We start from the raw sequence: 13,559 nt of genomic DNA on the forward strand, positions 1-13,559 counted from the left end.
CTCCAGCATGACAATGCCACCAGCCATACTGCTCGTTCTGTGTGTGATTTCCTGCAAGACAGGAATTTCAGTGTTCTGCCATGGCCAGCAAAGAGCCCGGATCGCAATCCCATTGAGCATGTCTGGGACCTGTTGGATCGGAGGGTGAGGGCTAGGGCCATTCCCCCCAGAAATGTCCGGGAACTTGCAAGTGCCTTGGTGGAAGAGTGGGGTAACATCTCACAGCAAGAACTGGCAAATCTGGTGCAGTCCATGAGGAGGAGATGCACTGCAGAACTTAATGCAGCTGGTGGCCACACCACATTATTCCATTTCTGTTAGTCACATGTCTGTGGAACTTGTTCAGTTTATGTCTCAGTTGTTGAATCTTGTTATGTTCATACAAATATTTACACATGTTAAGTTTGCAGAAAATAAACACAGTTGACAGTGAGAGGACGTTTCTTTTTTGCTGAGTTTATTTGTTGATTTTCTTATTAAGGTGTTTTATCGATTTAAAGTACATTTCACTAGCAAAATGAGCCAATTTACTAAGAATGGCCTTTTTCGTGCATTGACAATTTATGAGTAAAATGTGTGCAGCTGACCACTGTCTTCTTCAAGACCAATGTCATTGAGCTATAAAAGAAAGGGTCAAGACTGGAGAGCTAGCTACTTTCCTAGCCCAATCCTCTTTTCTGAAATGTCGGATTATCTATCTAGCCTATTTCTCGTTTTTTTCTCTGTACAAAAACTTGTTCAAGCCATAGAGAGTAGTTAGATTGATATAAACTGTTTTAGCATGGACATTACCATTGAGGGCTTCCACCATTTAAAGTCATCATGATTCGACCTTGTTTTTTTCAGAGTTCCAAGTTGTCTTGAAAGCACCATAAATCCAGAGAATGCCAGACTTTGATGACAAAATTTGCCCACGAAGGACCGCCTTGCCACCTTTCTGATCAAGTGAGCACAGCACAACAACGTGAATCCAAAAATGTCTTGTATGCATCTCAATAAATTATGTAATATACCAGAGAGATATTTATACTGTAGCTAAGAAAGTAATACTAAGTGTATGTTCTGTAGTAAGCTGTGAGTAGCCCGTGTGCTTCACCCTAGTAATTTTGTATATTTTCACCTCTTAATTTCACCTAGTGTTCTGAACTCATGGTGCACATGTAGCCTATAACCTGTTTTAGAGAAATGTAATCATGGAATATTGTTAGAGCTTTCATTGTCTGCTTTATGCCCCCTTTATTTATATTACCGTTCTGACTTGGTGTACACGGAGAACACTGTAATAATGGCCCATGTTCTGAATTCTGTCGCTGTACATTTCAAAAGTGCTGAACAAATAGTTATATTGGTTACGTCGTCCTAGCTCGCTCATTAATGTCTTAATCGAAATTATGGATTGCCTCTTATCTGCTTGTCATCCCCTTATGCCATAGTTTGTACATCTCAATTGTCAGTAGAAAACACATTTGTTTAAGCAAGTCAGCCATATCAGCCATGTTTTTTTAAAGGCAGTAAATGAGGCTGAATGAACTGTTTCACTGCCAGACAAGGCTCCGCTGATAGCCAGGTGTAGCAGTGTATTACCACATCAAATAATTTAATGTAGGTAGGCCGTGAATTACTTCACTGACCAGTACAGTAGGTGGCGGTGTATGCACTTAAAAGTTGGATGCGATCCAAAGAGTTTTATAACTAAACCAAGGTCGTCGTTTCCAATGGGAACAAGTGCGTCATAGTGGGAAAAACAAGTAAGGAGGTGGGCAGAAACAAGCATGAGCTAGCGATATTACATTTACATTACATTTAAGTCATTTAGCAGACGCTCTTACCCAGAGCGACTTACAAAATGGTGCATTCACCTTATGATATCCAGTGGAACAACCACTTTACAATAGTGCATCTAAATCTTTTAAGGGGGGGGGTTAGAAGGATTACTTTATCCTATCCTAGGTATTCCTTAAAGAGGTGGGGTTTCAGGTGTCTCCGGAAGGTGGTGATTGACTCCGCTGTCCTGGCGTCGTGAGGGAGCTTGTTCCACCATTGGGGTGCCAGAGCAGCGAACAGTTTTGACTGGGCTGAGCGGGAACTGTGCTTCCTCAGAGGTAGGGGGGCCAGCAGGCCAGTGGTGGATGAACGCAGTGCCCTTGTTTGGGTGTAGGGCCTGATCAGAGCCTGAAGGTATGGAGGTGCCGTTCCCTTCACAGCTCCGTAGGCAATCACCATGGTCTTGTAGCGGATGCGAGCTTCAACTGGAAGCCAGTGGAGAGAGCGGAGGAGCGGGGTGACGTGAGAGAACTTGGGAAGGTTGAACACCAGACGGGCTGCGGCGTTCTGGATGAGTTGTAGGGGTTTAATGGCACAGGCAGGGAGCCCAGCCAACAGCGAGTTGCAGTAATCCAGACGGGAGATGACAAGTGCCTGGATTAGGACCTGCGCCGCTTCCTGTGTGAGGCAGGGTCGTACTCTGCGAATGTTGTAGAGCATGAACCTACAGGATCGGGTCACCGCCTTGATGTTATATTGATATCGATATCCTATTGGCGCGTTATAGCATGTATCTGCATATTTCCGTTAGGGGGATGCTTACTCTGTGAAGTCCGCACGTGCAATAACTCAATTCGCCTTTGCACTCCTTCTAAACAACGCAATTTCAATAATAAATGTTGAACAGGGCCAAGTCTACAAAACTTACTCCACTCTGTTCATAACAGATTCTAGTGTTGGGAACAGAAAACTATATTGAGCTGAAATGTTTCATCGATGGGAAAATGTGCAGAATTTCGGCCAAAATCCATCTGGTTCCATATTCTTCCACTGGTGGCCAGTGGGCTTCTTCTCACTACCATATTTGGTAGTGAGTGGGAACGCCAAGCGGATGCTTCGCATTTCTACATCCGGTAAAATATCTGCCTCGTTGTTCTATCTGTGCCCTGTCTCTGGTTCAAGCACACATCGCGCAACTTTTGACGTTCTGAAGTTTTCTACGACAAAGCCAACGAGTGGTTTATCAAGGAAGCAACTCCGCTGGTTGGAGACGTGGCTCTGCCTGGCTGCCATATTGAAGTAACCCACATTGAAGCACTACAAACCGCTTAGCTAGCTATCCAACTATATTTTCTTTCTAAAGGCGCTTTAGATATTTTGGAACTCGACTGAGCAAACACCATCGGAGATTGAAGATCGTTTTCCTAACCATCTGAGATTAAATATCGTTTTCCTAAAGAGAGACCAAAAATGGTGAGCACAGTCACATTTCAAGTCTTCATATTTTCCGTTTAGCTTAATCATAACAACACACGTTAGCTTGCTATCATTAGCTAGCCCCTTGGCACAACGAATTGAAAAGCAAATCAAACTTAATTTGACAAACAACCACGAAGGTAACCGCTCAAGATTATTAGTTAACTTTACTATATAATGCTACTATTACTTAGCAGCTTTGTAATGTAAAGTATCGATGTTAGTAAGCTAGCTAAGTTAACGTTACCACAAATGTCAGCTACTAGTGCTTTGTGTCAATTCATTTAGCTAACTAGGTAACTAGTTAGCTACAATTTAACAAAATTAGCTAGATTGATCTTTACATTTCACTGGTTGACTACCGTTGGCTGTCTGTTAACTGTGTTAAGCTATGTTGGCTGGTAACGTTAAATACTTGGCCTTGGTAGGCTAGTTAACTAACTAGCTAACATTAGCTAGTAATCAAGATATGTCAACCAATGGATCTTGGCTGTATGACATTCTAATTGATTTGCATTGGGTAATCTAGTAAATTTAAATCTAGTAAATTAAGTTGTTTGGATCAATGCGTTCTCATGCCTTGGTCCTGGTATTCTGTGATGGTAAGTGATTTTCACCTATAGTAAATTGTAGCCAGCATATTCCCACCCCATCTTTACACTTGTTTACACATTGAACTGCACTGGGGTCAGAACGCAATCATGGTTACATTAAGACACCGTGAAGCTTGTGTGAGATATGGGTCGGAAAACTTACCTCAATGCAGGGATGGGATATGCCAGCCACTGTACTCCAAATTTTACCTTTCCACACTGATAGATTAAGAAAATTAAAATACTGCTATTTTTCCTGGGAAACTACCCTTTTGTCCTCATGCTAGCTAGCAGTAGCACATCCTGTCCCTGCATTGAGGTACGTTTTCTGACCCATATCTCACACAAACTTCATGGTGTCTTAATGTAACCATGATTGCTTTCTGACCCCAGTGCAGCTCAGTGTGTAAACAAGCTTAACAGTAGGGTCGGAATCTGCTTTCTAAGTAAACTGGCACATAACTACCTTTCTTGGCCAACATATTTGTACCACGTATGGTTACCCTGTCTATCACTCTGTCATCATTAATGGAGACATCCCACTTATGAATGGATGTTTGATTCTCTCTGCTCGCTGCAGGTGCTTTTGGCAGCGGCGGTGTGCACCAAGGCAGGCAAAGCCATTGTGTCACGGCAGTTTGTGGAGATGACCCGGACGCGTGTCGAGGGCCTCCTGGCTGCTTTCCCCAAGCTCATGGGCTTGGGCAAGCAGCACACGTTTGTGGAGACGGAAAGCGTGCGCTACGTCTACCAGCCCTTGGAGAAGCTCTACATGGTGCTAATCACCACCAAGAACAGTAACATCCTGGAAGACCTGGAGACACTGCGGCTCTTCTCACGTGTGGTATGATACGATCCAACACATCTTTATTGGTCCAGGACCCACCACACAACACACCCACACACACGACAGGCTGGGAGCAGCACACGGGATAACCCTACGCTATAACAGCCCACTGCTGCTTACGAGTTCAGAATTCATCCATCCCACCAATCACTTCAAATGGGATCATATCCCACTATAAACTAGAAATGTATTGACTGTTGGTTTGATATTGAAACATTCAATTGGGTTTTTCGGTTTTCAGATCCCAGAGTACTGCCGTGTGCTGGAGGAAGGGGAGATCTCAGACCACTGTTTTGACCTGATATTCGCCTTCGACGAGATCGTGGCCCTGGGCTACAGGGAGAACGTCAACCTGGCCCAGATCCGCACCTTCACCGAGATGGACTCTCACGAGGAGAAAGTGTTCCGGGCAGTCAGAGAGGTGAGACACTTGTAGCTAAAATGGCCATAACGTCCAGAGGATGTGTGGCATTAGCTTACAGTAACCATGATTTGAACGTTTTTCCTCATCTGCACGGCCCCACAGACTCAGGAGCGAGAGGCCAAAGCAGAGATGCGGCGAAAGGCCAAAGAGCTGCAGCAGATCAGGCGAGACGCTGAGCGCTCGGGGAAGAAGGTGCCGGGCTTCGGCGGCTTCGGCAGTGCCGGGATGAGCAGCATGTCCTCAGGGTCCATCATCACAGACACCACCATCGAACCCGAGAAACCCAAGATGGCTACCGTCCCAGTCAGGTACGGAAATGATGGAATTTCAGTGTTGAATTTGATTGTGTGTATAATTGTCTTCAGGCTGTGCTCCAATACACAGTGATTGGCAGATAGGGCCCAGTTTGTCCTGATAATGTGACCAGGGTGGGAAATGTTATTTTTGGTCCAACAGCCACTGTGGCAGTTACATGAGAAAATCGACCAGCCAACTCAGATTTCTTTTTACCAGAAAAAATATATTTTAGCCATAATTACATCAAAAATCACATGACTGATGAGAATGCTTTTGTAGTGTTTCTAAAACAAAATAAGTAATGTGGTATATTGCTCCATTCAATTTCATTTTTGTGACCTAAGTCTTTTAACCGATGTATGTCAAAAGCATTTAGTTAAAGTAGTGAAACAAATAAACTGTTCAACTGAACATTAAGAATCAACAAAGTGCCTGCCCTGCCACAAAATGCTGAGTGAAACGACTTATTTATTGTTAGTTCAGAGCTCTAACACTGCCATTTTTACAATGAGTACATAAGTTGATATTTATGAGAACACAAATAAATTGAGCACAATTAAAATATGTGAGTGTTTTAATGATAAGACATGACTAAAAGTTTATGAATAAAATGTTTTTGGAGTGTGTAACCCTGAGAAATTTGAGTCATTAGGTGAGACAAATGTTCAGCTGCCCCTTCAAGGGGGGCCATTACCCCGTGGTAACAGTTATTGAGAATCTCTGCATCTGCGTTAGCAACAGACAGTTGCAGCAAAATAATGTTGGAAAAACAACTTGGCGTGTGAACAAAAATGATGTAACTAGACAAGAAACATGAGGATAAAGTCACACTTTAGTAGCCTTTCGTCAATTTGACCAACTTCTACATTTGGGCTTTGGATTTTTTTTAAATTGTTCTCAAATGCTGTGTGTAACCATCTACCAATGTGGCTGGTGAAAGACATTCTTGCCCGCCAATGCCCAAAATTCTACCCGAATTTGGCGGGTGTTAATTTCTCACCCTGAATATGACCTGACTAGGGCTGTTGCAGTGACCATGTTACAGCCACACCGGAGGTCAACGAGTTATGAAGGCAGTCAAATTCCACATGACCATTTAGTCAAGGTAATTATGCCTCTCCATGCTATGATGCTGGTCATTAGCAGCCTACCAAACTTGCTAACTGCTTGGTACTCAGCACTCTTTTGTCCCTCTAATCACTCTGACATCAATGCAAATGTATTCAAAAATCTAATCAAACACTTTATGAGTGAGTTCATGTTGCTCAACATTTCTATAGGCTATGCAAATGGGGGAGAAAAAAGAGTGATGGCCTCTAATTAAAAAGAGGAGGATCCCACGAGTTTTCTAAAGGCTAGGCCTACTAAATGTATTTCTCAACCTTCCTGATATTAAGCACATTTCTTATTTTTACAACAGGTGTATAGCCTACCTGTCTGCCATGAAAATAAACCACTGGGGAAAGTGTCCTCCGTTTGCTATTTAAGTGCATAGATGACATGTATTTATTCCCGGCTGCCCCTGTTTCAATACAGGTGCATAATGGTCCATTCTAAATTATAACAAATATCTCACACACATTATTATTTAGTATATGTAAAGACAAGATTAAACCAAGAATAGTCTGATGGGTGACAATATTAGGCTATTGCGAATTATATTTTATCACTTGTGAATGATGCTCAGCATAAGAAACAATGCCTTTGCTTTTTTTTGCTGCCTTTTTTCGAACCATAGTCGCACACATTATGTAACCTAGCCCATAGGCCTATATGTTTTAATAAGGTTTGTATCACAACTAAAGTGGCCAAATAACTTCTTAAAATTTAAGCATATATATATATGGGGAAGTTAATTTTCACCATAAAAATGCACCTTCATAATAAAATCATTACATGCATAATTGCATTTTTCGCTCACTTTTGATAATGGTGTTTTCTGCTAATGGAACATTCATGCTTATAGTCTACTACCATGTGCGCATTTCTGTGCTTATAATGTGAATAAATAGCCTAATAGTTTATCAACATTTTAAGATAAATGTCCTGATCTCTTGTGTCAGCCACATTGCATAAAAAATGTTTTTTTGAAGCTAGTGGTTGTATACATTTGGGATCTATCGCATCCCACAACTGTCCCAGACTGTTTGGAATATTTATTTCTTGCACAGAATAGAATAGGGACTTTTGTACTATGGGGGATAGTAGATTGACATAGGCTAGTGCTTTTGCTTTTCGTTAGGCCTACTCATCTTGTTGGCTGACGAAAAGTAAATGTGGACAGTTCATCCAATATCTTCAATATGCATCTCGGAATTGGATAAGAGCGTGCGCAGTTGCGTCCCCGATGTGTCTGTCTTCACTTGTAGCCTGTGAGAAAGACTTGATCACGTGACGGAGAGCCATGTGAGTGAGAGACGCTTTGGATTGCGCAGCACACTCGGGGAGAAGGGCACAACGCACTACTCCGGGCCTTTTTAAAAGGAATGGATTTTTTTTTAGGGTCCATAATTGCCATAAAGGGGATGCCGCCGTGAAATTCGAAGCATTATCAAGTGCTTGTGAAATTGTGAATTAGACTTTTACGCAAAAAACAAAGCAGAGCTCATGCCTTTCAAGCAACTTTTTGGAAATCATCATTAGTCTCATCCTGCAGCCTTAGAATGTATTAAAAATAAAAAGATATAGCCCAACGTTTGTAGAACATTTACATTTTTTGTCATTTAGCAGACGCTCTTATCCAGAGCGACTTACAGTAGTGAATGCATACATTTCATACATTTTTTTTCCCCCCTCCGTACTGGCCCCCTGTGGGAATAACTCTAAATTAAGCATATAGGAGTACCTATTTCTTTGTTAACCGCTCAACACAGAATAGTGTGTGCGCTCCCTCAAATCATTTTTGGAGAAAATATTTATATTTTATTCAGCTTTGTTCAATTGCGTTCTTCATACAATAAAATAATGCCACGGAATTCTAAGCAAATCTTGTCTGCTAAATGAACTAGTGTCGCCCACAGCCAATTGGCATAGCCACATAAGGACCTTTTCTTCTGAAATAGACTACATTTTCTTCATATCATGCTTCTTTAGACCTGTCTAATATAATAGATTTATTGGGAAGGTGTAGTAGGCAATATTACATGGATTTATTAGACTTTTTAAAATGGCTTATTAATAGGAAGCCAGGAGATGCTAGATGTTTGTTAATTAACGGTCAATTACCGTGAGACCAACAGTTATTTGCTTGACAATCGCCGGCTGACAATTTCGGGAAAGCCCTAGACCTGACCATGAAAAACTCTGGGCCACAGATGCAGAGGCTTGTACTGACGATCGTGTGTCTCCCACAGGCCGACCGGATCCAGCAAAGCCCTCAAGCTGGGCGCCAGGGGGAAAGAGGTGGACAACTTTGTGGACAAGCTCAGGGGGGAGGGGGAAACCATCACGTCCAACACAGGGAAAAGGCCTTCGCTTGCGTCCAATGTCCTACCGCCACCAGTTAATGTGGAGAGGTACATTTATTCCTCTCAAGTTTTAATCTTTGATAGTAAGCCAAGGTTTGTCTTGCATTCAATGTCTATGCATGTGCTTTATTGACATAATTCCCGTGTGTGATTGCAATGTGTGTCATAATAAAACCTCAATCTTGACGCCTGTGTATGTTTTCCTCAGTGTCCACATGAGAGTTGAGGAGAAGATCAGCCTGACCTGTGGACGTGACGGCGGTCTACAGAACATGGAGCTCCTAGGCATGATCACCCTGAGAGTGTCTGACGACAAGGTCAGCCGCATCCGCCTGATGGTCAACAACTACGACAAGAAGGGAGTACAACTGCAGGTGAGTTGTTCAGATCCTGACTGAAGACACCTGGATGGTGGCCAGTAAGGCATAACGCTGTGAAAAAATCCAGTATTCTTATTTGACTAGTAACCCCAGTGCGATTACAAAATGTTTCTCCCCGTGCACTCCTTGTATTCGAAGATTTCTGTAACAATTCATCCCATATCAGAGATATGTACTCTACCGGTCAAAAGCTTTAGAACACCTACTGATTCAAGGCTTTTTCTTTATTTTTACTATTTTCTACATTGTCGAATAATAGTCGTCAAAACTATGAAATTAAATAACACATGGAATCTTGTAATAACCAAAAAAGTGTTAAACAAATCAAAATGTAATTTTAAATTTGAGATTCTTCTTTGCCTTTATGACAGCTTTGCACATTCTTGGCATTCTCTCAACCAACTTCATGAGGTGAGGTAGTCACCTGGAATGCATTTCAATTAACAGGTGTGCCTTGTTAAAAGTTAATTTGTGGAATTTATTTCCTTAATGTATTTAAGCCAATCAGCTGTGTTGTGACAAGGTAGGGGTGGTATACAGAAGATAGCCCTATTTGGTAAAAGACCAAGTCCATGTTAAGGCAACAGCTCAAATAATGCTTGGCTATGAAAAGCCAACTGACATTTACTCCTGAGGTGCTGACCTGTTGCACCCTCTACAACCACTGTGATTATTATTATTTGACACTGCTGGTCATCTATGAACGTTTGAACATCTTGGCCATGTACTGTTATAATCTCAATCCAGCACAGCCAGAAGAGGACTGGCCCGGCCTGGTTCCTCTTTTGGTTTCTTCCTAGGTTCCGGCCTTTCTAGGGAGTTTTTCCTAGCCACCGTGCTTCTACGTCTGCATTGCTTGCTGTTTGGGGTTTTAGGCTGGATTTTAGGCTGGGTTTCTGCTGATGTAAGGGCTTTATAAATACATTTGATTGAATAAGCAAATAGAAATGACAGTCCAGTACTTTAAGACAAGAAGGTAAGTCAATGAGGAACATTTCAAGAACTTTGAAAGTTTCTTCAAGTGCAGTTTTGAAAACCACCAAGCACTGATGGAACTGGCTCTCATGAGGACCGCCACAGGAATGGAAGACCCAGAGTTACCTCTGCTGCAGAGGATACGTTCATTAGAGTTACCAGCCTCATATTTCAGGCCAAATAAATGCTTCAGAGTTCAAGTAACAGACACATCTCAACATCAACTGTTCAGAGGAGACTGCATGAATCAGGCCTTCATGGTTGAATTGGTTTCTTTGCAGCAAAAGGCAAAGGGTGGCTTCTTTATTTATTTATTTTTCACCTTTATTTAACAAGGTAGGCTAGTTGAGAACAAGTTCTCATTTACAACTGCGACCTGGCTAAGATAAAACAAATCAGTGCGACACAAACAACACAGAGTTACACATGGAATAAACAAACAGTCAATAATACAATAGAAAAAAGTCTATATACAGTGTGTGCAAATGAGGTAGGATAAGGGAGGTGAAGAAATCTCAAACATGTTTTTTGTTACTACATGATTCCATATGTGTTATTTCATAGTTTTGATGTCTTCACTATTATTCTACAATTTTTGAAAATAGTAAGAATAAAGAAAAAGTAGGTGTTCTAAAACTTTTGCCCGGTAGTGTATGTCCACTGTGTTGGAATTGATTGTATCTCCCCTGGTATTTAGACACATCCCAACGTAGATAAGAAGCTCTTCACTTCAGACTCTGTGATTGGTCTGAAGAACCCCGAGAAGTCTTTCCCCCTCAACAACGATGTGGGGGTGCTGAAGTGGAGGCTCCAAAGCACAGACGATGCCCTCATACCTCTAACCAGTGAGTCTCATTCCAATGCCTTTCTCAGCCTGTCATCCTGCCGGCACCATCTTTGATCTGCAGTTATTGTGGTATGATTTATTTTGTGTTAACTATATCTATTTTTAAATGTCGTCGTGCTTTGTTTTGTCTGTAGTAAACTGCTGGCCTTCAGAGAGCGCTACTGGCTGCGACGTGAACATAGAATATGAACTGCAGGAGGAGAGCCTCGAACTGAACGATGTAGTTATTGCTATCCCAATACCGTGAGTACATGGCTGATAAAATGACTTTTCTTGTAATGTGTTGACTGTATAACAACCTTGCTGGGTTTTCTTTTGGCTGGTTTCCCAGAGACAGATTTTTAAGCATAGCCCTGGACTAAGAAGCATGTGTAATGGAGTTCCTCCATTGAGGTGGTTTTCAGTATAAGACTGGTTCATTTGTGACCGGTAAACCAGCCTAAAGTTGATGGTTGCGTTGTTTACAGTATATGGTTGTGTTTCCTGGTGCAGATCTGGAGTTGCGGCACCTGTGGTTGGAGACGTGGACGGAGAGTATAAGCACGACAGCAGACGGAACGTTCTAGAGTGGAGCCTACCCGTCATAGATGCCAAAAACAAAAGCGGCAGCCTGGAGTTCAGTGTCACCGGGCAACCCAACGACTTCTTCCCCGTCAACGTGTCCTTTGTGTCCAAACGCAATTACTGCGACATACAGGCAAGTTTCATCTTTTTACGTTGAAGCTCAGTAACTATGGACATTTAGGCCTACAGTCAATGATGGAACACAATGCTCTTGCTATCCCTGCATTTCACTCGTCACATTGCTTTTTTTTTCTTCTTCTATTCCCTCAGGTTGCCAAAGTGACTCACGTAGAAGGAGACGCACCAGTAAAATTCTCTTTAGAAACTTCGTTCCTCGTCGACAAATACGAGATCCTGTAAAAAAAAAAATGTATACGTCAAAGCTCCAGAGAAGACAAAATAAGTACTCGCCTACCTGCCCGCCTGTGGAACATTTGAGACTGTACACATCAACAGGATCCAGCCCTTCAAAAGCCCTTCCCACGGTAGAGCGCAGAATTGGTGTATTTATGTTTGTATGAGAGAGAAAAAGATCTACAGTGTGTGTATATATAGAGTTCAATTTAACGGGCAGCGAAACATGCTGTTATTCGCCGAGGAGAGGCGGGAAGTGAAAACACAATGACTAAAGGGGCAGCAGGGAAGGGGGGTGGTGCTCTTGGTTAAGTGGTGGGGTAGGAACCATACTAGCTACAGACAAGCATCAGGGACGTGTTCACTAGAACACAAAACGGAAAACAATTCGCACTGTTTTGCAACAGAAAACCAAAAATGATCTTTTCTCATTTGAGGAAAATTAAAATGAGCCTTTCTAATTATACAAGTCCATGTAGTTCCTCCCTGATTCAGTCAGTTCTCTTCCGTTTGGTGCCTAATGAACATGACCCTGTTGTGTTGGCTGAGGAGCTAGTCAGCATTCAGCTGGTTGATCTCCCTGCTATTGAGGTTGAGTAATTCAAATCATCCCCACCTCCAAAGAATCATGCATCCTCTACCAGAGACATTTTGTATTTCATACAGTGGAACAGATTTTGAAGAAAGCAGGACTACCCAGGTGGTCTTTCATGTTTTTGTTTTTTATTTCATAGCTGCAGGTTCACCAGAAATCCAACCTGTTTACCCACTAAAGGCATCCCCCCCCCCCCCATTAGATTGATTAATCTCAATATGTAGCTTCAGGTGTTGGATGTGGTATTGAGGAACTGTTCATATGGAGAAGAGTAAGCAGCCAATCCACAAGGCAAACCACTGCATTTGTGGCTATAGAAGTTCTTGAAAAGTAATGGTTTACTATTTACAAACTTATCAGTTGTTGAAAAGGAAGAGCCGATCAGTATACTGTGGTCCGTATCAGCTGTGTTCTTCCTTCAGTCATCAAACGACCATCAATAGAGGGAATACTTTGGTCCTAGTGCGAGGAGGATTCTCCTGCCAGTTACACCACCTCCCTCTGAACCAGTCAGTAACTTACTCCCATAATGAACGGATGCTCTTTAAAATCCACTTAATCGTAAGGACAACATGTAGTGGTTTCACATGTTTTGGTTTTGATGTTTTGTTTTTGTATTCCCAGAATTTCAATGTGGTTGGTTGGATAATGGGGTTTGAAAATGGCTAGTTGGAATATTTTATCTGTAAAGAAATACAGACGGGGAATCATAACATTCCAGTATAAAATGTGAAGCAAAAAATCTTTAGTTGATTAAAGTGTATTATTCAACTTTGCGGTCTTTATTTTTTTGGGTAGTTAATGCACTTCAATGACGTTAAAGACAGGTTGGTTGTTCAGCAACAAAACTGATGCTTGCGCAACTATGGGGCAAAACAAAGGTTACTTATGTAACCACGGTTATGTGAGCTACGTGGATCACTCCAATATATTGGTATCACTCCGCAGCGGAGGGATACATCCGAGGTGAGGATTT

General features: G+C 42.0%; 1 protein-coding gene across 1 annotated transcript; it reads left to right on the forward strand.

The window, feature by feature from the left end:
- Positions 1-2,936: 2,936 nt before the first annotated feature.
- On the forward strand, positions 2,937-13,354 carry LOC123729221 (coatomer subunit delta). Its single transcript, XM_045703497.1, has 10 exons — positions 2,937-3,237; positions 4,414-4,677; positions 4,922-5,101; positions 5,207-5,412; positions 8,755-8,916; positions 9,077-9,242; positions 10,921-11,068; positions 11,205-11,313; positions 11,563-11,767; positions 11,905-13,354. Exons 1-10 carry the CDS (start codon positions 3,235-3,237, stop codon positions 11,992-11,994), a joined length of 1,533 nt encoding a protein of 510 aa, XP_045559453.1. The 5' UTR covers positions 2,937-3,234; the 3' UTR covers positions 11,995-13,354.
- Positions 13,355-13,559: the final 205 nt, after the last annotated feature.

Source organism: Salmo salar, chromosome ssa20 (assembly GCF_905237065.1).
Source record: "Salmo salar chromosome ssa20, Ssal_v3.1, whole genome shotgun sequence".
Lineage (NCBI taxonomy): Eukaryota > Metazoa > Chordata > Actinopteri > Salmoniformes > Salmonidae > Salmo > Salmo salar.

What these genes read in the sequence shown, in the direction of transcription:
- LOC123729221 (XM_045703497.1), top strand. An exon ending in ATGGCTACCGTCCCAGTCAG is followed by an intron (nt 5,413 to 8,754) that starts GTACGGAAATGA and finishes TGTCTCCCACAG; the next exon opens with GCCGACCGGATCCAGCAAAG. An exon ending in GCAATTACTGCGACATACAG is followed by an intron (nt 11,768 to 11,904) that starts GCAAGTTTCATC and finishes CTATTCCCTCAG; the next exon opens with GTTGCCAAAGTGACTCACGT.